This window comes from Haliotis rubra, unplaced genomic scaffold (assembly GCF_003918875.1).
Source record: "Haliotis rubra isolate DU_JTF1 unplaced genomic scaffold, ASM391887v1 Scf1563, whole genome shotgun sequence".
NCBI lineage: Eukaryota > Metazoa > Mollusca > Gastropoda > Lepetellida > Haliotidae > Haliotis > Haliotis rubra.
In genome coordinates, this window is record NW_025765518.1 from 21,119 (window position 1) to 47,535 (window position 26,417).

The 26,417-nt window shown below is 37.9% G+C and overlaps 1 protein-coding gene across 1 annotated transcript in view; it reads right to left on the minus strand.

Annotated features, from left to right (window-relative positions):
• LOC124270984 (sulfate transporter-like) overlaps positions 1–25,480 on the minus strand; it is a 40,470-nt gene extending 14,990 nt beyond the window's left edge. Inside the window, exons 1-12 of the mRNA XM_046706054.1 lie at positions 25,326–25,480; positions 24,506–24,875; positions 17,120–17,230; positions 13,489–13,688; positions 12,768–13,091; positions 10,168–10,323; positions 8,425–8,508; positions 7,063–7,194; positions 5,861–5,875; positions 3,103–3,216; positions 708–785; positions 152–247 (exon numbers count right to left, since the gene is read on the minus strand). Coding sequence (XP_046562010.1) covers positions 152–247; positions 708–785; positions 3,103–3,216; positions 5,861–5,875; positions 7,063–7,194; positions 8,425–8,508; positions 10,168–10,323; positions 12,768–13,091; positions 13,489–13,688; positions 17,120–17,230; positions 24,506–24,818 — 1,623 coding nt within the window. The 5' untranslated portion in view covers positions 24,819–24,875; positions 25,326–25,480. The remainder of the gene's footprint in view (positions 1–151; positions 248–707; positions 786–3,102; positions 3,217–5,860; positions 5,876–7,062; positions 7,195–8,424; positions 8,509–10,167; positions 10,324–12,767; positions 13,092–13,488; positions 13,689–17,119; positions 17,231–24,505; positions 24,876–25,325) is intronic.
• Between the last annotated feature and the right edge of the window lie 937 nt (positions 25,481–26,417).

Here is a 26,417-nt window from a genome sequence, read left to right on the forward strand (position 1 = left end):
GCAATATCATGGCGGGGGCATGAAGTACAGACCTCAATGCCATCCAACTTTGAGAGACAGTCAACTCAAACAAAAGAACAAAAGAACTGACAATGAGACATCTAAAAAGTCATCGTCAGACCGACACTATCCACATCATCAGCCAACTCACACAGTCATAGTGGGATTTCCTCCACAGTTCCCTGAGCTGGAACAGCTTCATGAACATCCCTCGCAGGTTGACTATGATGATGGAGGAGAGCACGCACTGAAACAGATGATGTTCATTCGTTTATGTCATCTGGTCTACATTTGTCCTTTATACAAAAAGAATCATGAGATCCTTGACACAGTCTGCAAGGTTTTTGATTCAGATTGGATCTGAATTCATTAACTTCGTAAGTCCATGTGAGTGAGTGAGTGAGTGAGTTAGTTAGTTAGGTTTACGCGGCACTTACGCGGCACTCAGCAATACTCCAGCTATATGGCAGCAGTCTGTAAATATTCGAGTCTGGACCAGACAATCCTTTGATCAACAACATGAGCCTCAATCTGCGCAACTGGGAACTGATGACATGTGTCAACCAAGTCAGCGAGCCTGACCACCCCATCCTGATAGTCGCCTCTTACGACAAGCATGTGTTACTGAAGATCAATATTCTAACCTGGACTATCACGGGTAAGTTATCTATGAATTCGGCTTATCTACGGTAAAATACGGTACTCACCAGTGGGAGTGCATGCAGGTACGGCCCCAGCACCATGATCACCAGTAAAACCACACAACACGCTACAAGGGAAGTTACCTGAAACCATGGCAACAACTTCAATCAGTTCAAACATCATTAAACATTAAGTCAAAATCAACATACCCATTTGATCACAACAACAAACAAAACAACAAAATAATAAATAGAAAAAAAAGCTAGAGTAATTTGAAGTCATTAAGAGCAACAAGCCAGCCATTCTACGTTTCACATATTATACAACGGTCTTCTTCAACTAGCCTACTTCAACATGTCACCTGTCACAGTAGCTAAGCTAGGACTTTGTGATTACAGTACAGTGGAAGCTGTCCAATCCGGCAAGTTGTCAACACCGACATAAAATCTCAGTCCCGTCCGTGGCTAGTACATTTAACATCATTTATAAGCTCTGCAATTCCAGATCTCAGCTGAAATGAGCCGCCCGAATATGTGTTTATACAGTAATCAGCACTGTCTAATCAGGCGTTAAAACTACATGCTTGCCGACAAATATAATTTAATCTTAGTTCAATATTGGTATACATATGTACTTGTACATGTAATTAGTGAGTTGAGAGAGAAATTGAGAGAACCATGTTATACAACAATGTATATGAGAGTGATAAAACTGGTTCAGTTCTAGTTGTAGGTAACCGTGTCATTTCTACAATCCAGTACGCTGTCTAAACCGTATTATTTCTTCAGTCCGGATGTGTGCCGGTTTACACCGCTTCCACTGTATATACAATAGTTTAACATGGTTGAAGTAGTATAAGCAAACATAGTAACCAGAAATATGCAACTACTGTTCAAATCTTACAACCATGATGAGACATCTCTGATGTGCTAAGGAGATGAAAGGTAATTTGCTAGAATGCACAGAAAATCCACAGCATTGACATCTAAAATAAGACAAACAAGTATTGTCACGTGACATAATCCCCCGCTGCAAATTATCAAATCAATCTTAAAAAGTAATGAAAGTGAAGGTTGTAGTTTAAGATGAAGTTAAATGTAAACAAAAGCAACATGATGCTTTGTGTCAAATATGAAGAAAATGCAGTGAATCGTTTGTGAGATTTCTCGCTGACAAGTTGAACATGTACGTTTACAAACTGAAATATTCAATGTGTCGCTGTGAACTTGAAGAATACATGAACGTCACCAAAATCGACTGGGCCCTGCGCCTTCCCTAGGTGAAACTTAATAACATTCCCTCCCTCAAAGAAAGATGGTAAGGATGGGGTTGTTTCTATATTTCTTGGATACAATATTCCCTGCTACAAATTAAAAGCTAATGTTTCCAATATAAAGTTATAATTCGAAAACATACAAATCTGATTCATTCAGAAATAAAACCCTTGAACCCATTATCGTGGTTATGATGTCACACGTCTATGTGAATTGTTATCAAAAAATATGAAAACTGGGAAAAAAGGTCTGCACAAAATAGGACAGCAATATGTTGCGTCAACTCAATATTCTCATTATCAAATGCTCTGATATAATACCTTACAGAGAAACCTTCTTAAAGTTCAGTGAAGGTTAAATGAGGAGATCCCAGAACAGACTTAGGCTGCTCACTCTTACTAAAGGAGGAGTTGGTCAGTGAGTGAATCAGTTTTTATAATAATTTAGCTTCATTCTTCACTACTTCGATTCAGAAATACTGATTTGAATACAGCTCCTTCAAGGAGCACTACATTTTACATTCAGATGCCATGGCAAAACATCTTCCAAGAGGTATGTAAAAGGTGAGATAGAACACCTACAGCAATGAAATGGGACAGGCTTTAATGATTACATCAGGAAGTGTCTGTTAACGTTCATTTTCAGGCAACAGAAATCAGACATGCTTGGTGGAATACTTTGTACACATGCTGAAAATATAGGAGCTTAAACATGGAATGGGTGATTAGATAGTTCACCTGATGCAAAGAAGAGGTGGTCAGACCCTAACACTGAGAGGTATTATATCAGAATAAAAGATCAGGGCCCAGTTCCACGAAGGATCGTAGCGCTACGACAGTTGTAACTCTACATTAAAGTATGGGAGTTACAATCACCCTAGTGGTACGATCGCTTTGGAGAACGCGCTACTGATTTAAATGACATAAGCAAAGCTTTGGTCTTGTGCAGTTGTGCGATAGGTTATTGCAGCGAACTAAAGGAGTGTGTTACACAACAAGCTAGCAGTTATCACACCATGTTACCTGCGTCCTTCCCCCTGCTCCGTCCTGAACCAGACTAAGAGATATCGAGGCTGACACCACGTAGCCTGAAAATATGGCTGATACCACCCCGGCTGTACCTGAGGCAAACATCTCCTGTAACAGCATTGCGGGATAAGTCATATCACCTGAGCTCGTTATCTCACCTGAGTACGTCCACCCGCACCGTCCTGCACCAGGCTGCGAGAAACGGACGCTGCAGTGATGTAGCCAGAAAATAATGCACAAACCACGCTTGCACTTCCTGTTGCAAACATCTCCTGAAAGATCAGTAAATGAATTAGTGGAATGCACAAGCTGCATCATCCTCAGTAGTCCAGGGAATTGTTTCTCTGTTCTTATTTTATCTACCCTGGACCCAACTAGCATCATCCTCAGTAGTCCAGGGAATTGTTTCTCTGTTCTTATTTTATCTACCCTGGACCCAACTAGCATCATCCTCAGTAGTCCAGGGAATTGTTTCTCTGTTCTTATTTTATCTACCCTGGACCCAACTAGCATCATCCTCAGTAGTCCAGGGAATTTTTTCTCTGTTCTTATTTTATCTACCCTGGACCCAACTAGCATCATCCCTCAGTAGTCCAGGGAATTTTTTCTCTGTTCTTATTTTATCTACCCTGGACCCAACTAGCATCATCCTCAGTAGTCCAGGGAATTTTTTCTCTGTTCTTATTTTATCTACCCTGGACCCAACTAGCATCATCCTTGATGTTTTAACTCCTTTCTACATTTATGTGCCATGGACCCAATTAACATCATAGTTTCCTTTAAGGCCAGTCTGAAAATCACAATGCTCAAAATAGCTATCAAATTTAATTACTTTTTTCTTTAACGACACAACTTAATTTGTTGCATATCAACTAAACCTGGAAACAGCTGATAGCATAATGATATCTCTAAGCCCTATATCTTATAAACACTGGAATTTTCTAGAATAGTCATTAACAGATCTATGATTTAATAAAATCTATTTATAAAAAATCTGATTTAAGCCTTTATTGAGCCATCTCATCCAAACTGTCCATACATTTTCACAAAGTATTTACCTGAGAAAGTAAGTATACTTTGATGTGTTGAAGTCGATCAACAGGGAGAGTTCTAAGGATCTACAACTACTTAATTATAAATATGAGCGACGTTTCGGTGTAGCTACTAACACCGTTATCAAGCAAGTGTGTTGAAGACCTCATTTTAAGGAAATTGACATCAATAAATTCACTCTTTTATGTGTATCAATGTAATGATGCTATTAAAAACAAAACTATGTGTTCCCTCTACTATGTTTATAACTACACAATACCTCTCCAGAAATGTGATATTATTAATGCAACACGAAACAGGGTTCAGCAAGGATCAGCTGTCTATTCTCATCAATGTGAATTCCTGAAGCCATGCTAGATGAACCACTCACATCACACAATCACATGGGCTTGAAACACTGTTAAGTGGATCAGCATGGTTGATTTACAGCATTGAGATGACAAACTGTGGCTCGAGATTGGAATTTTATAATCTATACACATACAGACTAACTGATTTGGTCATTAATCGATGCATCATGACGATATTGAGTCGATATCTCAGAATGAAATCTAGTTATCAATGCCATCCATGTCAGGTGTACTACTGCATGATACACCAATGATGATGATGATGATGATGATGATGATGACCTGATTATGACATATTTAATTTTACTGCACCTGAAACAAACATACTGACACATTAAGTAACTACGTGTCATTCCGGCCAAGCCTGATGGCGTGATACACTCTCATCGTGGCCATGACTGGGCCCGATGTAAATATAAGCGGGCATGGAGATGAAAATAGTCTAGCACTATTACCAAGGAAAGATAACTCTGAATTTCCAAACATGGCTCCTTGAATATGATATCCCTTGGGCAAAACAGCAATACATCATTACCTTTGTAAATGTTTGTTTAAAGTTTCTGGTCCTTTAGCTCAAAGTTTATATTTAAATTGTGCTTTGCAAGCGAAGTTTCAAACTTCAACGGTCTTTTCATGCTTGAAATCACGTTTTATCGAAGCGATTTGATTGGTTTTGCCCGCGATTCTTGGCAAAATGGCTGGCGATAGGGGTGCCTAACCACTACCCCACGGAAGAGGCGAACATACTGACAGTGCTAGAAGCTAGAAGCCAATGTACAAAAAGGTGGGGAATAGAACCTAGGTCACCAAGCCACCACTATCACCACTGACCTAACACACCCCCACACACATTATTCATATATTTACAGATTCATTCAAAAATATAATTATCTTTACTGTAAAAATGAAATTAATGACAAATATTGAGCAAGGTGAGCGAGCATGACTTGCATTAAGGTAAAAACATTAAAACAAACAAACAAAACCACTTGGAAAGTGAATAACCTTGACCAATCCTTCAATGTACGGTCATCATGAATACAAATGATCATCAACAGTTAGGTGATTATCAAAGAATTTATGACCAATCCTTTAATTTAAGTTCATCAAGAATCCATATAATCATCAATTGTTAATTGAAGAAAGCATTCTAAATAAAGTCAGTTATTTGTTGATAAAGTATTACAGGCATACCATGTACATGCAATCAAACTGAAACATACTGAAATAAAACAACATAGTGAACAAAACTTGTCAGGTCTCAACACGCAGAAAACAAAACAGTGCAAGGACATGAAGAATTCATATTGACATTTTATGCCATGTTTGGGCCAGGCCAAGTTAGTTACTTTCTTAAAAGATCTGCCAAATATAGAACAAACATTCTGTTGGGGATATAATTGAGATTTGTAGACTATTTGTTTGTTGTTAATCACAACACTGAGCAATATTCCAGCTATATGGCGGCGGTCTGTAAATAATCGAGTCTAGACCAGACAATCCAGTGATCAACAGCATGAGCATCGACCTGCGCAATTGGGAACCGATGACATGTGTCAACCAAGTCGGCGAGCCTGACCACCCGATCCCGTTAGTCGCCTCTTACGACAAGCATGGGTTACTGAAGATCAATATTCTAACCTGGACCTTCGATCTACGCAACATGATTTTCTGAAGACCAATTCTAACCTGATCTTCATACTGACTGTGTCTAGGAACCTTCATTCCAAAGTCAGATTCTACTGCAGTAAACACATCAAATTTCTGTCACTGCAGTAAAATATCACTTTTCCCAAACTCAGAGAGCTCAGTCTCTCAAAATTAAGCATGTAATAAATATGTGACCTTTCAATTCTAATTAAATTGGTCTGGCCATCTTACCATTTCCACTGCTCCAAAGAGATAAATCATAATGACATTCCCATACAACTTCACACAGAAACCATGGAAACTCCCCAAAAGCATGCATCAACCATTGTCAACCAAATAACTAAAAGGTTTAAGAACATAAACAAAGTTTATCAATTAACCATGGATATGAAAAATTCGAAAATTCTCTTTGACAAGAAAACATGATTGCATGCAAATCATAACAAACAGTTCCCATGCATGGAACCTAAACATGGCAGACACATCAAACATTCAAAATTATGTGCCACAACCTCACCAAAATCATTTCTTGTACAACAAATACAATACCTCTCTGCATGATGATCTGAAGACAACTTCAGAGGTCACAACAGGTGAACTTGCTACTCAGCCAATCAGCATTAAGCATTTAAATTCTCGGTATGAGTGAGCAAGGCATTCAGACAAGCATATCTGATTCTTGCAAACAAAGTTAGTGGAGAAGTTACAAATACAAAATCTATAAAGCCGTGCTATAACTTGCTGTTGATATGCAACACATCTTGTAATATTCTAAGGGTGATGACATCTACAACCGAAAGATGTACCAAAGAGTGTATATTTATGTTGAGATGGTTAAGATGGAAATTTCCAAGAAAGACAGAAGAGAAATGAAGCCAGTGGTTTCAGAAAGCTGATATCTGATTGGCTAAAGAAAAAACCATCCTTGTATTTCTATGGAGTTATTGTCAGATCTTCTTGCAGAGAAGCTTCGTATCGGAGTATAAGGTCTGACTTTAATGAGTCACGTGCCTTCCTTCAGCCTCTGAAAAAGCCTGGTGCTAACTAACCTGGTTTGAATCCAACCTTGTAATTGTTCTTCATGCCTAGTGTTTTGGCCATGGATATAGTTTGTGCATAGGCTACAATGATGATGATAAGAGCTTCAAAGAAGTAATCCTTCGCCAGCAATATGTTGGGGACTCGTGGCACTGGAACCCTGAAAGAGGTGAGTGAGTGAGTGAGTGAGATAACATTTTACATCATTACAGTGTTATTTCAGCCATAACATGATGACCCTGAAATGGTTATTTTTTCATACAGTGACTTTGAAAACTCAAAGGATTTCAAGGATAAGGTCACTTAAAACCAAAACTGATTCAGCGTCAAGGTCACTAAAAACAAAATAAGCTCTTGGTTGAAGGCCAACTAAAACCCAAAATGTTTCGGGGTGGAGGTCACTAAAACACAATCGAGGTTCCAGGTGAAGGTCACTAAAGAAAAATAGTTCTAATCTCAAAGAACACATACAGTTTCTGGTGAAGGTTACAAAAAGGGTAAATTCTGGCATGTCCAGAGTGAAGGTAAAAACAGACTGGGGAAATTGAGTCATAAACACACAACAACATTAGACACTGTTACACTGTTATTTCTACCAACATCCGCAAAAAATCTTCACCCCTCCCTCAGGAGAATGTTTATAAGACTGACTGACAGTTTAGTTTTATGAAACTTTTAGCAATGTTCCAGCAAGTTCACAGCAGGGGACACCTGAAATTTGCTTCACACATTGCAGCCATGTGGGGAATCGAACCTGCGTCTTTGGCATGACAAGCAAACGCTTAATCCACAAGGCTACCCCACAGCCCCATGTTTTTAAGAACATCTATCATGTCAATATACAACTAAAGCATGGTAACTCTACATCAATGATTCATTACTTTCAGGGCTCGATTAAAGGAAATTAAACCTACTTACACCCAGAGCAACTATAGGTAATAACCTTGTTGCACCAGAAAAACAGGTTGCACCTGTTGTTCAATATGAAATTACATGCAATGTTTGGGTTGTGGTATTGGTGATTGAAAACATCCTTATAACAAAATTATTCTGGATCTGATAAGATCATTTTAGCTTACTTCATAATGTCATGACATGAACTGTCACAGTAATACAATCACTGCTTGTATAATCGTCAGAGTCACTGCTCCAAGTCAGTTCCTAATCATTCTGTTTTCCATCTGAAGTCAGTGTTCTTTGAACAACAAAATATTTAACATGCTCTGGGTGTAAGTTGTATTAATATGAGGCTGCAATTTGCAGCTTCAGGCTGCATCTGTGCAAGTTCTAAATACTTCGCATTTGAGAATCCAAGGGATTTCTCTGGCAACAGTTCCACCTGGATGAACAGGACTTGACTGTATCAACATGTTGCTGTTGAACACTCACCCCCCCTGGTATCTTCCCCACCACAGGAACATTGTACGTTTCCTGTAGACGCAGGAAATATGAAGCAAGTGTTCCAAGGATTACCTGAAATCAAGGTTACTCAGTTAGTATGTTTGTGGTTTAATACCAGTGACGGATACATTAGGTAGAGTGAGTGGGGTTTTAGCAGCAATAAGCAATATTCCAGCAATATCGCGGCACCAGAAATGGGCTTCACACATTGAACCAATGTGGGGAATTAAACCCGGGTCTTTGGTGTGACGAGCGAATGCTTTGGCCACTGGGCTACCCTACTGTCCTGGATTCACTAGAACCTCGCTAATCTGGAAACATGCGTTTTTTACAAAATTGTCTGGATACACAAATCTCTTGTCAGTTACCTCCCCTATTAGCTAAATTCTACTGAGGTGAAATGAATGAAGATCATTTGAGTATTATACACAGTAAACACATTACATCACATCCATTTAGATTTAGGTAAATGAAGGACTGATAACAAACCAGATCTATACAAACTTTACTTTTGAGATCAAACTTCAAACATGATTATATATTGTATTTCCTGTCATAGTTTTATATGCAAGGAATAAGATGACTGTGTGTATCAAATCTTTGAAGGGCATTTAGATATACACTGTGTGCATTTTGTGATCAGCAATGAAAATAGGAATCAGCTTTACCCACATTTCTGCTCAGTTTCCCTGTGATTCAGTTTAAAAATTCCCAATAACATGACATAGAATTTTTACGGAATGGTCGGAATAATTGTATCAGAAAGCATCATTACAACAGGAATAATATACTGATATTCCAATATTATTATATTAGTTGCAGTATTTACTGTATATATTTGAAATAATAAAGATCGCAATGTAATTATGTAAATGTAAGCATTTATGTAAACAGTACTGAAAGACATTTTCCAAAAAACTTATAATAGATTACAAATAAAAGCCAAGATAAACAATGGACATTTTTTATATCAAGTATATATTATAACCTGATTCAATTAACAACAAGCCTACAATATCCATAACTTTGATATTGGATGTTAGACAATGAACTACAAAACAAACATCATCAAGAGTGGTCGCAGTCCAGTTATTTTGACACAATGCTGTGTATTTTGCATTATTGATCAATTCACTGTCCAGATGAATGGAGCATTTCATGTATGTCGTATTTCCTTTCATGTAAATTTTCTCAGGTAGGCAATGATGTTTATTAATTTAACAATCTCTATGATGTATATCAATAGCCAGCCCTAGTTAAAATACCTTAGAATTTGTAAATATGAATAAAATTTAGCACTCATTTCCATTTGCCTGCCCTGCAATCTCCAGTGTTCACGAATGGTGTTTCAAAGTAACAGGACATTGGGTCCTGTAAGTTTCAGATGTCTGTCTGACCCATTGAAAATTCAAAGGACCCATAGAATAAAATTAAACACACATTTCAGATTTAACATTTCTTATAATTGGCATTGAAATTGTTTATTAACAGCAAACAAGTGTCACATGTCACATATAACCACTTCAGTCAAAGTCCTTGTGAAACATACAGTCAGACACTGGGGCCGGTGGGCTGTAGACTTCTATCAGACAGTTGGCGAATCTGCCGGATTTGTCAGAGGGTCAGACGCTATTCGTGAACACTGAATCTCAGCTGGGAAGTACATGAATAGATAAATCTCTGGCTTGTATCAACATGCATGAAATGATGTGTACAAAAGTGTTGACTTACTACTATCAACTCAATAGGAATGGGGATCTTCATCTTGTCCTTGAAGCGCTCGTTAATCTGCGCCTTGACGAGGTAGATAATTAGCATGCATATCAAACTAATGATCAGTGTAGCAACGTTGGTGGCGGTTATGTGCTTCAAGATGTCAACCCAAGTCTGAAAACAACAAGGTGTCATACAGAAACCAGAAAGGTACATGGTTGAGCTAATCAAGGGAGTTAACTCCAGGCATTAACAGGATAATTAAAGAGATGTTTTTTTTAACTGACAACAATGTGCATAAAAAAACTGTATCAAGTCAAAATGATGCAAGATATAGAAGTTTAAAGACCACTTGACTATCATGTACTTTGTGTACAAAGTTCATTGGCCAAATGGTCAAATGATACACAGTTTTGAAGTCCCACCCAGGATTAGAAGTAAATTTATTCTTTGCTTGCTTGTTTGGTTGGGTTTTTTTCTTCTTTGTTCACTAAGTAATATGCTAGCTATATGGCGACAGTGTGTAAATAATCCAGTCTGGACCAGACAATCCGGTGATGGACAGCATGAGCATCCATCTACGAAATTGGGATACGATGACATGTGTCAACCAAGTCAGCAAGCCTGACAACCTGATCCCGTTAGTTGGGTATATTATGTTATTATCATTAGATGGGTATTTCACAAAGTATGTGATCCATACAATCAGATGCCAGACTTCCATCTAGTGAGAAGCCTCAGCAGGTTCGATTGCTGGCTTTAGGTGCCTTGCCTTGGTTTGATTTGGTTGGTGGGTTTATTATTTAAGAACGTGCTCAGCAATATTCCAGCCAGTATGGTGTTGGTCTGTAAATAACTGAGTCTGGACCAGACAATCCAGTGATCAACAGCATGAGCATCGATCTGCTCATTTGGGACAAGACGACTTTTGTCAACAAAGTCAGTGAGCCTGACCACCCGATCCCATTAGTGGGCTCTTACAACAAGCATGTGTTGTTCAAGACCAAGTCTAAGTTTCTAACCTGAATCTTCACGTGTGTGTGGGTTTGAATCCCATACACTATGAAAGTATCATCCCAAATATATACATGTTACATTGGATCCTTTTCTTAAAGATTAATCCTTCTGTGTTCAGTTTTAAGAAGTATTCTTGAAAGTCAAGAGGAATGTCACATCTATCACCAGGGCTGGATTTAGTGCTTTGTTACTTGCACTGGTGCAACCCAATATTACAAAATGCAACCTATTTATTTGTCTAACTTGCACCAGGTGCAAGTCAATTTTGAGAAATAAATCAACAATAAATCTAACATTATAACCATATTTATGTCAGCTCATTTTTTATCTAAGCTTCGAATAATTCAGTTGCACATTTCTTTCATTACAAATTGCGATAAGAGCAGTGCAACTGGAATTTGGCTGGTGCAACTAGGTTTTTATCTTAGGTTGCACCTGGTGCAAGTTGGTTAATATCTCTTAAATCGAGCCCTGATCACAATTATTCAGGGGTCCGAAGTTTCAGATACTAACAACGGCATACATTCAGGACCCCAGAACCTCAATGATTCCTCACACTGCACATACATGAGATCAGGGCTCCTGATAATTTTTCAACATCAGGAGTACGTACTGCTTATTTTTTCAAAATAGGAGTACTGGAAAACCTTAAGAGTACATTTAGAGTACTGAATGGAATTTAATTGAGTATCAGTAATCTTGTGTTTCGTTTCATATATGCACCACAACATTGCTACTCTTGTGTAAACAAGTCAAAAAACAATAAAGCAATACTTTTTCAGAAAAATATGTCTGTAAATGATTTTAAGACCGTACACCACTGTTGTGGTGCGTATCTGCTACGTTTCCTAAATTATTTCCTACCGTGATCGTGCATAATTTCTAGCGGTATGAGTGAAAAAAAAAGACAAAATGAGCCGGGGGTGTTTGGGGCCGCACGTTTACACGATTCACAAGAATGACCCCAGCGTGATTAAATCCATGGAATTCTGTGGATCCGCAGAAAATTCTCATCCCTGTGATTATTATAGTTATCATCATGCTTATAAAAATGTGCCTATAGAAAATTCATATCAACTCAGTTAGACTATATATACTACCCATCAAAAGTTTAGACTCACCTAAACCACTCACTATATGTTATGTATATATATATGGTTACATCAAAGGTGAATTTCTCCACTAATTTGGGGGAACCAACTGCAAACCTTATGCAGATGAATTGCACGAGGATCATGCATCAAATTGCTGAAAAGCATGTGCAAATATCGTGCATGTGAACAGCTGCGTTTTGGTGTAAAGTTTTGTTAACAATTCGCAAATTTTCACTGAGTTTCATCATTTATTGAACCCATGACAATAATCTTTCAACGTTACGAATTTGTTTTACAATACATCAGTTCATGTGTAAACAATACCTTTAAACAGTATGAAATATTTTGCAAAATCTAGTTTAAAACAGTTGACTGAAGTAAGTGGTTATATTTACACTAGTGAGTCTAAACTTTTGATGGGTAGTTTATTAAAACAAGTCATGATACACATATTAACTTTACATAGACAGTTATTTAAAAAAGTAATAACAGAAAAGCAACACTTACCAGAATAATCTTAAAGGACCCATTATACCTGGTGAGGACAGCATACTGCTTCTGTAGGTCGACGACTGAAGTACTTGTGCAGTTGTTCAGGCTAAGTCCTGTCATGCCTACAAGTGACATATTCGTCAGCGACATGTTTGTCACTGAATAGTTCAAAGGTGACGGTGTAGGAAGGACACTGCCCCTTTGGGCGTATCCGAGTCCGAAAATATTTTTGATTTGGCTGGTACAGACGTGGATGGACACGCCGACTGTGAAGCCTGTGATGAGAGCGTTGGACATGAAGTTTATGACAAACCCCAGCCCCAGCTTGCCGGCAAGCATCTGAAAAATAAAAACGTTGAAAATATATTATTACATACTATTTAATACTTATCCTGACTCATACTTATAGCTTATCTCTTCATTCTTCGGAAAGGTAGTGGAAACTGCCTGTGCTGTGTTCTCCAAGAACAGAGAAACATCTCACATGAACGCACCCTTACCTCATGATAGAACACCAGAACCACAAGAACAAGCTCGTTTGGTGTCAATTTCACAACATATTTATGTTTCCCACTCCACGGGATTCTGGGTAACAATATAGGTCCCAACAACCTGTGTTTGTCGCCAGAGGACAGCATCATATCAACAAAAATGATCAAAATCTGTGCAATAATAAACACCAAATTAATGCATCATTTTGAAGAATGTGTAAAAATAATCAGCTTAAAAGCAGTACCGTAACCAATCCAGTTGCCAGGGTAACAGCTCCTGCGACCTCGATTCTCTTTGCCATGTCCGTGTCCGAGAACTCCTGTGTCTGCGGACAATGCGTTACAGGATCGACGCCAAGAGATGCTATAGGATTGGAAGCTTCTACAGATGCATCATATTTCTCAAGTATCGACGCCATCATCAGACTCAGAACGGCAATACATCCTGTAAAGAATATGTGTGAAGGAGTATATTTATGGGAAGTCACCAGAAATAGGCTTCACACAAGTGGGGAATTGAACCTGGTCTGGGCTCGAAAATTCAAAAATCTGCACGCCCTATAGGGTGAGTAATATGAACTTCCACTCGTCCTTCTAAAATTGTACTTGGCCTATAGATTATGCATCACAATGAATATAAATATAAATTATTTTATTTCAAAATGTTTGCTAGGAATAAAACTACAATAAACATTACTTACTTTGTCTTCTGTACAAATCTTTGACAAAATTGAATTCGTTCACCATTTAAGATAGTTGAACTTCCAGGAAAAAGAAAAATGTTACTTTTGGGTCAGAAAACATACTCGTCCTCTAGGACGAGCAAATTATGTTTTTCACTTGCCCGAAACAAATTTTACTCGTCAATACGAGCGGACGAGTGGAATTTTCGAACCCTGCTGGTTCTTCGAAGTGATGAATGAATGCTTAACCACAAGGCTACCATACCTTTAGACTAAGTCCCTGAATCATACATGCATCCCCTGCATCTCCTTATCTTAAACCTACACTAAGTCATACACACCCTCTCTATCCCTATATATTAAACCTACGCTAAACACACCTTCAAAATCTCTGTATCTAAAACCTAAACTAAACCCTGGAACAATTCCTGTGTTTCTAGCGATCACAAATTACGCACCCTTGATTGCTATTAACTTTTCACTGACCAATGAAATGTTTGACCCACAAGAGTGAGTGAGTATGGTTTTACACTGCTTTTAGCAATATCATGGTGTACCCATGTAGGGAATCGAACCAGGGTCTTCAGCATGACGAGCAAATGCTTTCACCACTGGGCTACCCCTGCAACATACAGTTCCAAGCACCTTTGCTTTCCTTGGGCACCCAAATTAAGTGACTTAAATAAATACCCGAATATGTATTATTTATACGCAGAAAATGTGCTGTATATTAGAGTGTATTTTAGTATTAATTTAACAACTGCAAAGATATCAATAAATCAATTAAAAAAGATATGTTTTTTTTATTACAAGCATTGATATAGATATTCGACCTAATACTGCACATTAACCATGATAATTGGGCCGATCGATTGCTTGTATAAAATTATGAGTTTCTGCGTTGTCTTTGTGGACATTTCTCTGGCAATGAACATAGCATCATTATGATCAACGCAAATTTGTAGTCAGAGCTACAGATAACTTTTTGGGTTATTGAGTAATGTACTCACTTGTGTTCATCTCAATTGGGTATCCTTGTTGTCCTTTGAGTAACCAAATAAATTGTACCATCCTCACTCAAACTCAATTGGGTATTTTGCCATTTTCCATTAATGGTAAAAATATATTTAAATTTAAATATTTGTTTACATGTTTGTTATATATATATATGATCTGTAATATGAGAAACGATAAGAAAGACTACAAGTTGCCAAGTTCATGTGATGAAATAGAACCTCTCAATATTCCTCAGTTATTTTATCTATCTACCGGTACCCAAGCTAAGATTTGACATTTGTGTGTGTACGCATGTAAGATCAAATTAATTGAGCATTTACAAAAAAATACAAGAGTACTTGTACACAATAGACTTAACAGGAATTGAGTATTCACATAAATATTTGCATAATTTACGCAGATACGCAGCTTATCTGTACCTCTGTTTGTAGTAATACTGAACCATTAGTATAACTTCAATGAAACATCCATATCATGACAAATGATAACATCCCTATTGTATGAACGTGTGTTGAATATATAATTATATATAATGTAATATTTCTGTGTACAAGGACTGTTGTTATTCTCTCATGTATTAAATGAATCGAAGCATATCCCTAGATGAATTTGTTATTCGTGATCACTAGAATTGCATATTCATGATGAAAAGGTGTTTTAACTTGAATTCAAGTGTTATTTATCAAAACAAGATGCAGTAAATGGAATATATCCAAGCCAAGCAGGTAATATTCAACACTTTTAAACCAACCAACCATACAATAACAACTGTTATGATGAAGGCTGGAAACCTTAGAAGAGTTGCAAATGTATGGCAATGTCCTTAAAAGGTAATTCCGTTTAAACCAAGTGAAATGGTTTTTTTGTGTATCAACTCATCATTTGATATTAGGAATTGGTACATAATTTTAAAAAAAAAATTATTTATAAATATTGTTTTAAAAATAAACCCTTGCCCTAGGTTTTACACACACAAATCATTGTTCACTGGATGTTTTGTAAAAATGGTTATGTGAGTCTGTTCAGAGAAATGATTGTCCCATTTTGCAAGCTTGAAAACAACACCAAATTCCACAAAAGCATTCAATTAACAGAGACTTAGCAGGTACACATGTATTAGTATCAATCAGATGGATGTCAACAGCTGGAGGCATGACTGACAGCACCTGTTCATTTCACAGGGGCCATCTCAAATGTTTTAGTGACTTAAATCAGAGCTTTCCTCCCTGATCTCAAGCCAATTCTGGCCAACTGGACCTTATGTCCACCATGTTTGATGGACATAAGACATGTATCACGACTACTTCCAAAACTGTAAAGATTTAGTTTAATTACATTAACAGAGTGTCCTTTGAAATGTCCCATTTTTCTGTTGGCTGCATTGATCTGGGTGATATAAGCAATGTGCTTATAGGTTAATGTAGTCGTGTCTTGTGGCAAGACAGGACTTGGCAAAATGTGACATGTTTACGAATTAGCTAATATCACGAAAACCCAAGAAAAAACATCAAATTAAGTTTTGACTGTCTGATCACGCACACTGAACACATCAAATACCTGATCATCAGTTCAACCAAATTCAATCAATTCTCTCTACATAGTGAAAAACATTTACTTTCTATTTCCAATCATATGTAGGTCCCCTGAAAGGCCAATAGCCAGCTCCAGATCAAGATCAAATCTACAGTAGATATTGCAAAAGTTCTAAAATCCCTTCTCAGAAACATCCAAATTCCAAAACAAATAAAGAAAAAAATGCTTCAGTGTTAAATTTTACGAGAATTAATGCATCTCCAAATTACAAAAATATACCAATAATAATCTTTTCATTTTGGACATAATCAGGACAATCGACTGACCGAGTATGGTTGTTGCCGATCCTAGTAATATTCCAGCAATATAACAATGGGGGACACCAGAAATGGACTTCAGATATCATGACAATCAAACTTTTTTCCAAACTAAAATTACCATCCCATATTTCACTTAATAAAGTCAAGCTCAGCCGGTTGAAACGTCCAAGGAAATAGCAGAAATTTTATCCAAGATCATCCAATAACACATAATCAAAGGTATAAAAAAAACACCCAGATTTCCAACAATGCCAACAATAAATTGTGATATCATTCTCGTGGGTGGGGTTTTCACTGAAAACATGTACGCAAGACGGCCTTACCCATAGACACCTGTCTGCCTGTCCCCACAAAGAAGTAGGTGAGGGGAGCGAACAGGGAGATGTAGAGGCCCACCACCGGGGTCAGCGTCGACAGCTTACCAAACGCCATTCCTGGAAGGTGAACAAACGGATCAGAATAATATATAAATTGAATAAACATGAAATACAATGCACACAAGGTTGTCGTGAACATTTGAACTTTTACTAGTTTGAGTGAGTGAGTGAGTGAGTATGGTGATACGCCGCTTTCAGCAATATTCCAGCAATATCACGGTAAGGGGACACCAGAAATGGGCTTCACACATTGTACCCATGTGGGGAATTGAATCCAGGTTTCAACGTGATGAGCGGACGCCTTAACCATTAGGCTACCCCACTTTCCTATTTGAACTTTTAGAAACATAGGAGAGCACACATCCCATAGCAACCAGAATAAAAGAACAAAAGATCTCTGTTGAAAAATCTGACATGAAATCTGCTAGGAGTGACTATTGAGGAGGAAACAACTATTGCAATACCAATATTGCAACCAAATATTGCAAATCAACGCAATAGTTTTTTCTTCTTGAATTGTCTCATTGGAATTCATTTCCCAAATGAATGTATAGTTTATATAGAATAAAAACAATTTGAAGTAGTTTCAGTCTCTGTTAATAACTGACAAGAAACTTGAAACCCAGATCAATTTTGTTTAAGAGGTAACAGGGGCAGATAACTCTAAATCAAAGTGACCGAATCTGGTACTTCCTGTATTTGGCACTGTGCATTTATCAACAGTTCTGTTCTAAGTTCTAAGTCAATTACTAAACTATCGATAGTCACACATACAGTTTTTCATTTCTACCATCAATTAATTGCTATCAGAGACTTAACAATTGCAATCCATCGATAGTTCGATGCACTGTTACAGCCCTAAAATCTGCCCTTTCCAAACACCTCATCAAAATCCAAAGAAAGATGCCAGCCATTAACAAAGACCAAGACATCTAGCTTCGCAGTTAGTACTCCATTGTGCATCCTCCATAATCTCCAAGGTATACGTTATGATAAATCACCACTAAACCCTGGATGCATCTACAGCTGGGCCCGATGATTTTATTACCTCCCTTGGCTGGATCATTATCCAATCAGGTGTCTACGCTGGGAAGTTGAGCTTCCAATCACAACTCACTTTCACTTCTTAAATTATCTAACCGATTAAACTTGGCAACACAATTGATGTAGAGGTACTCTGAAAGAGGTAGAAGGAGTTCTTGCATATATTTTTTTAAAGTTTCAGATCTGTCAATTTGTCACTGTCAGTATGATTTCCCCAAATATCTGAGTTGCACTGAGAACAAACCTTATGTGGCTGCGACCGCTATCTTTGTTGACACTGGCAAGCTCGGTTGTAACGGTGGCTTAGGTGATGCGAAAATGCGGAGCCAGCAAAGGGAGGTAATAAAATTATTGGGCCTAGCCATAGATGCACCCAGGGTACTTGTGCAGATTCATCGGAACATATACCCAGGAGATTACCGACGATGTCCATTGTGCTATATTATACTCATTGTTTTCGTCTTACAGTGTTATCTGTTGTACATTAACCCATTGACTTCATCTTTACATTTCAATCTTTGTACATTATTCCTCCGTTAATCCAAGCTTTGTGATAATATTGTTATCTTTGACAAATTGTACATTAACCTCCCTATCCTACTCCCCACCTCCTTAGCTTTGTCAGTATATTGTTATCTTTACACATTTTCCCACCTTGCCTTGTGTAAACATGTCCTATCTATATCATGTATACTGGACAAAAATAGTAAATTTTGAAATTATGAATATTGATCTATTTATTCATTGACACACTGATAAAATATTAATCATAAAAATACCAATATCCCTAACTTATTTTGTCCAGTATATATAAATTAACACTGTAGACTGACTCATTCATGTTCAAAATAAGTATTATGTCAGAAAGTGTACGTTAATCTCAAAATCTTCAGCAGCTCCATTCACCTGTTGAAGGATCAAGAATTACCGTATATTACAGTAGATAAGCCGACCCCATAGATAAGCCGAACCATAGATAGCTCTGAAATGTCGTGATAAAGAATAAAAGAATTTGTAATCCATCAAATGTGTCATGCATTAATATTTTGTGTAAAGCAGTAATCAGGCTGCAGTACCCTAGAGAGGTCCTGGGGCATTACAGCATATTATGTATTGTTGACTGACTGACTGAGTTTTGGTTTTACGCCGCTTTTAGCAATATTCCAGCAACATCACGGCAGGGGACACCAGAAATGGGCTTCACACATTGTGCCCATGTGGGGATTCGAACCCAGGTCTTCGGCATGACGAGCCAACGCTTTAACCATTAGGCTACCCCACCGCCCCATGTATTGTTGATGAGTAAATGAGCAGGACAGAGCAATGTGATCCTAGTTTCGCACAAAGAATAGCAATAAAGTGTTCAGTGAAATACAAAAGCAAGTGTATGAAAAAAAAATTCCCCAATGTCACAGGCTCTGATGTAACATGATTGTTTTAACAAATACAACAAATTATGATGATGATTATCATGTATAACAGTAATGGTGCCCACCTCTACCTTAAACGAGGACTGGCTTTTGATATGAATCATGGAGATCGATAATCGTTAACCAAATAACTTATCGATTATGGATCAATACCAGTGAAGTATCTTTGAAAAAATATGAAAAATGTCCCCCCCTACTAAATTAATCAACTTATTTCATGTCAATGGTGAGAGGTGACGCATTTATGCATTATGACATAATAACTGCATGTCTGTTTGGTGTGAGGTTGAAAAGCCAAAAGTCATGCAAAACATCGGAAATAGCTCAAATGTTATCCCAGTTTATCAAATAACACATAACCAAAATTTTGCAAAACCATTTTCGCTGAACAAAATTTTATAAACCTAAAATTACCTTTTTTGACCCGTGAAGGTCCGGGTTAGAATGAACAGTAAAAAAGTAACTAACAGGATCGGTGGGCTATGCTTTTCTGACAAACTATGGGTTCCAAATAAAGATCGAACTCAATTGTTTCACTGGATTTCTTATCTTACATTTAAATGACCCGTGAAGGTGAGTGGTTAGAATGAACCTTCAGTAACCCATGCTTGCATGGAAATGATTTAAATTATTTCGCTCATATGACGACGTGCATGCGTGTGTGTGTGTGTATGTGCGGCTGCCGGTACTAGCCCAGACTAAGCTGGTTTTATAGTGCTAGCCCACTGAGATACCACGCCGCAGTGAAGCATGAATACCTCACTCAGACACATTATACTGACTCCGAGCTGACCAGCCCTTGATGTACCCATTAATGCCGAGAGCCAGGCAGGGACCAACAAGTACCATATTTTAACGTCTTTTGGTATGACGCGGTCGGGGATCGAACCTGCGACCTTCCGCTCTCCGGGCGGACGCTCTAACCACTACACCATGGAGGCAGTCTTTCGCACAAAGAATAGCAATAAAGTGTTCAGTGAAATACAAAAGCAAGTGTATGAAAATATAATTCCCCAATGCCGCTCTAACCACTACACCACGGAGGCGGTCCTATCAACATGAAGAACAAATATCGAGGGCTGAGCTATTCAGCCTCTTAATGATCATGACAAACATGAATCTCATGATGGTAATGTTTTATGTCAAACCACCAACACCACAACAAAGAAAATAGTAGCCAAGTATTCCTATATGCTCTGAAACATGATACATGATGCTTATGAATTCACACTCGACTCAGATTTCAAACAAGATTATATTTTTATTTTACAATCGTATCACTGAATATACAATATACTGTGAATGCACACATGAATATTTACATAGTATGCATAACCGACTGTAAAGTGTCAACATGCTCCAGGCTCGGTCAGTGCACACACACAAACAAGCTCTCATCCAGTGACAACAATATTACCGACGATTCGACTTGCGTTAGGAATGTCTGACTCATTACACAATCTACACATAGCACTCATAACAATCATATTGTACATTCTGTATTGTGGGTAGTGTTAAAAACAAAATGAGGGTATTAGGATCCCCGAGATATTCTATTTCAGTCAAGGAACCACTACATTTTCAGTTATGTCAAGACAAACTAGATTTTGAATTTGTTTAGATTTGGTTTTTTTTGTTTAATGATTAGTCATATTCCAGCTGTACGGCATTGGTCTGTAAATAATCGAGTCTGCACCAGATAATTCATTGCTCATTGATTTGATCGTGAGCATTGTTCTACGCAGTTGGGATATGATGATATGTGTCTACCAAGTCAGCTGGCCTGACCTCCCGATCCCGTTAGTCTTGCCACAAGCATTGGTTAAATTAGTCCGCTTGATAATTCATTGCTCATTGATTTGATCGCGTGAGCATTGTTCTACGCAGTTGGGATAAGCATGTTAGTCTTGCCACAAGCATGGGTCTAAGCTGGATCTTCACAGCTAAAATTGGGATGTAAGCATGATATGGCCATACTTTTCTCGGCTTACATATCAGAAAACAATTGTGGTTGGTTGGTGGAATAATAAAAACTATCACATTTCTGAATTTATTTTTTTTCAATTTTAACTGCATGTTTTGCCATGTCTGCAGGCGCCAGTGTTACAGTAAGCTTGTTTCATTGATCTTTCACATTATCTGATTATGCGGGAAACATGCACAGAATGAATGAATGAATATTGCTTTATGCTGCATCAGCACTTTACATGCACAGAAAAGACAGAATGGAGAGAGAATGTGTATGCCTGTATACTTGTATGTAGGTGCATGAACGTATTCGTTTGTATTGAGTTAACATGATTAATGATACCAAACTGATTTCATTGATTCCTTATGTTGTCCAGATAGTTTCTATACATTTTACCTATTATTGTATATCTGTTTTTGTACCAGGAAGAATGTAATCAGCACAAAACTCTGTCCTCGATTTAAGGAAATGATTATTGAAACCTACTTGCACCAGAAAAAACAGCTTGTACCTGCTGCTTAACATAAAATTACATAATATATAATGCTTGAGTTTGGTATTGCTGATTTAGAACATCATCATAACAAAATTACTCTAAGTCTTTTTTAAATAGATCATTTTACTGTACTTCATAAATTTTCGTGATATGAACAGTAACAGACATTCAATCACTGTCTGTAAAGTCATCAGAGTCAGTGCCTCATTATCCTGTTTTTCAGCTGAAGTCTGTGTTCTTTGACCAGTAAAATATCAACATGCACTGGGGCAAGTTGGTATGAATATGAGGTTGCAATTTGCAGTCTCAGGTTGTACCAAAGCAAAATATAAATGCTTAAGGGACCGTTCATAATTTATGGCTAGGGGGGTGATGATGATTTTAAGGGGGGTCACCCATTTTGTTCTTCTAGGGGTCATAAATTTTTACATACAAACTAGGGGTCATCAATTTTTTCATAAAAATATGGGGCTTAGAAATTATGGGTAGGGGGGGGTCATTGATTTTAAACAAGACATGCAGGGGGGGTCACTTATTTTGTACATAAATTTTAGGGGTAGTCATTTACATTGTACATGCTTCTCCATAAAAATCATCATCACACCCCCTGGCCATAAATTATGAACGGTCCCTAAGTTAAGCCCTGGTATGTGTGGATAGAATATCCAACTAAAATATACACCTTTTATTTTGTAACACGCATCTGCCATGTTTATAACCATTATTTACCTAATGCTCACTTCACTGACCACAATCAAGTCAACACCACTGACAACATCAACTAGGCTTATTGTAAACATGGCACCATCCAACCAGTTGTGTCTAACATCCGCAATGTTATGGGTATCCAGAGTGCAACCTGATTTCCAGGATATCAGAGGCACTTTTATATGCCATCACTCAACAGGCTAATTAAGCTGTCTGTTTCCAATTGATATGTGAGTGAGTATGGTTTTACACTGCTTTTAGCATTATTCCAGCAATATCACGGCAGGGGACATCTGAAATGGACTTCACACATTGTACCCATGTGGGGAATTGAACCTGGTGCTACCCAACCACCCCATGGATGTTGTATTTTATCATTTTACGAAGTGACGCACAATTTCAAAATGTGCAATTAATTCATCAATCCAGATTATATATAAGATGTCGCACTAAATGCATGGGAGTGGCATTCTTTACCTGAAGCATATCTTAAGATTTTAAGAAATACAGTGTGGACTGTCGAACTCACATTGCCACCTTAATGCTGAACTGGGCTAATAAGTTGCTCTAATTCACCAACACTCTAACCTGGGTGTTGACAGCACAAATAATTTGTGCTCGTTTACCAAGTCATGAACACCCAACTGTTCACCTTTATTTGCATGCACTGTGAGTGGATTCTCCACACAACATGAAGCATGATAAGAAATGTACTGAGTTTCCCCCAAAAAAATTGGATTAATTTGTTAACATGGTTAAACAAGAAATAGGAAGTGGGGCCCAACACCAAGGATCATGAAAGGGTGTTTGATTGGAAAGGGGCAAAAAACATAACTCACTATTACCAAGCAAATTTGAAACTGAAGTCTGATTGGCCTAGGGTACGTGATCCAAACCCACAATGTATTCCTCAAACATAGCCACCCCGAAAAATGGCTTCAAGTGGCTTGACCTGGTGCCACTTTTGATGTGCAGTTGGCATGGATGGGAAGCCAAATTACTTTACTTCAATAAAATTGTTCATCAACAGAAAAAAGTACAACATTACATTAACAACATTAACAAAAATTACTGTGTGTTGAGTGAGTGACTGTAGTTTTACGTTGCTTTAGCAATATTTCAGCAATATCATGATAGGGGACACCAGAAATGGGCTTCACACATTGTACCCATGTGAGGAATCGAACCCGAGTTTTCGGTGTGACGAGCGAATGCTTTAACCACTAGGCTACCCCACTGTCCCCTAAAATTACTGAACAACATTACGAAATATTGATTAGCTATCAGGCTGGAACCATAGCCGACCTTTTTTTCATAGTTCTGATAGATTTATTCCAATGAAAGTGCTCAAGACAGAGTTTATATGATATCATATTAATGAGATTTTCATGGCTGTTCCAGGAATATCGATATAGTGGGAATCAATTCTTGGTCTTTTTCTGAGAAGCACATTGTTTACCCACTTGGTTGCCCATCATCATTTATCCAATTTAAGGACATCTTGAGGCCATTGCTCCTGTATGCCGTAAAATTATATTTGGAGTATAACTTTATAAGGACCCCCCTAAAGCTTTAAAATTTAGCATTAGGGCAATGGCAGCGAACTCTTGACTTTCGTTTTTATTTTGAACACTGTATCTTATTAAGCATGTACACACAAATTAATCAATTTGATCATAACTCACCCTGTGGGATCATCATGATTCCTACTGTTATGCCAGCAACAAAGTCACTCGGTAGATCCTGTTTCAACTTGTAGTTTTTAAACATCTTGATAAAAGGTAGATTTCTTGAAACAGATTTCTTAAAACTCCTGCTGGTACATTTCTTGGCAGTCCAGTTCTTTAACCTTTCTCGTACTGTCGGAGTCTCAGGTGTATTCCGAAAGGCCTCTTCAAAATCCACAACTTTGACAAACTTGCGATCATTTCCATCCTCGTCTGTATTCCAGGACTGAAGCGCAGTCCCTTCATCCCCATTCCCTGATTCCACAGTCATTGTCGAGGTAATATTTACACTGAACCTTTGGCAAATCAAGTTCTTTCACTGCAGGCACTGAAACATAACATGTCATTGATCAGCTGTCATTTCTGATTTTTTTCTGGTGTGTCAGATATCCTGAATATATTCATATCTCACGAACAAAAAGATGAAACTGAAATGCTATATTCAAAGAAATAAATCACCATATTTCGCGGATCAATTGACTGAACATAAACAGGAATTCATTGGCAGGTACACATTCAACAACCGTGTAACAGGTGCGCTTTCAGAATGCAGATTACCACGTGTACGTGTATTCATACGCACGGTGCTTCTTCACAGAAGTGTAAATAATGGCCTCAGTCGAGATCTGTGACTAAAGTGAATCATGTTATGGAGTCACGGCATAACGTGTGATACCTCCCCTCGAATTATGTCATATGTGTACTGAAAAGACATCAGTTTCTAATCCTTGTCAGATCATTACAAATTTAGACCATGAACGATACAATATGATATTACCGATTGATGTTGACGTCACATTATCTGTGCACCTCTGAAAGCTCTGGAAAATCTGTGAAACATTTTCAGGAGCAGCCGACAGGTCTATACAACACAGCTGATCTATAACAAGCACTTTTTCAAGGCGAGTGTTAGCCCTTGCAGCCAGAATAAGGGATTCACTTCCTGTCCACGTGAGGGAATTCCGTTTGTAAATAGCCCTGACAGCTCTATCTAAACTCTCATTGGATATGCTATATGACCTTTATAACGGACCAATCAAAACACCGTTTACTAGATCCATGATTTTTCTCGTTCATATCAGCTCGTGAGAGTCCGGTACGTGAAAAGCCATTCGTCACCACTCGCCTCTTTCAGTAACCTGCATGTCCCGGAGTGACACGAGTTGTTTCCCTTATGCTATCGTCCGTATTTCGCCAAACCATGAGTTGGTAACGAATGTGTCATGCTGGTTTGAAAAAACGAGTGTCACATTTGTTGAACAAACAAAATAAGTGAGCGAGTGTGATGTACAAACAATGTAGTGTATGCTATTCTGAAGCGTTTACGAAGTAAAAAAATCAACTTTAAAGTGTACCCATTTTTATACAATCAGTGGGATATCTAGATTTTTGTTGCTATTTCATTTTTAAAAGCCGGTATGATGTAATATTATTTAGTTATTAATAATGAAGTATACGATTTTAAGGACAACAACTTCTCTTTTATTGCATAGAGACAAATGCTTGTTCAATGCATAGAGCTAACTTGTTGCTTATTGTAAAGAGTTACTTGCATGTTATCCATAAAAATAGGGTTGTTTTCCATTATTAGCTTGGGGCGGTGGGGTAGCCTGGTGGTTAAAGCGTTTGCTCGTCACGCCGAAGACCCGGGTTCGATTGTTCAACACAGGTACAACTTGTGAATCCCATTTTTTGTGTCCCCCGCCATGATATTACTAAAAGCGGCGTAACCCCCAAATCGCTCACTCACTCCTGTGGGTCTACATTTCATTGATCAGTGAAAAGTTACTGAACATCTTCTAGAATGCCGATCAAACGATTATTTGGCAATTGTCAGATATTCTGCACTGCGACTGAAGGGAAATTAAAA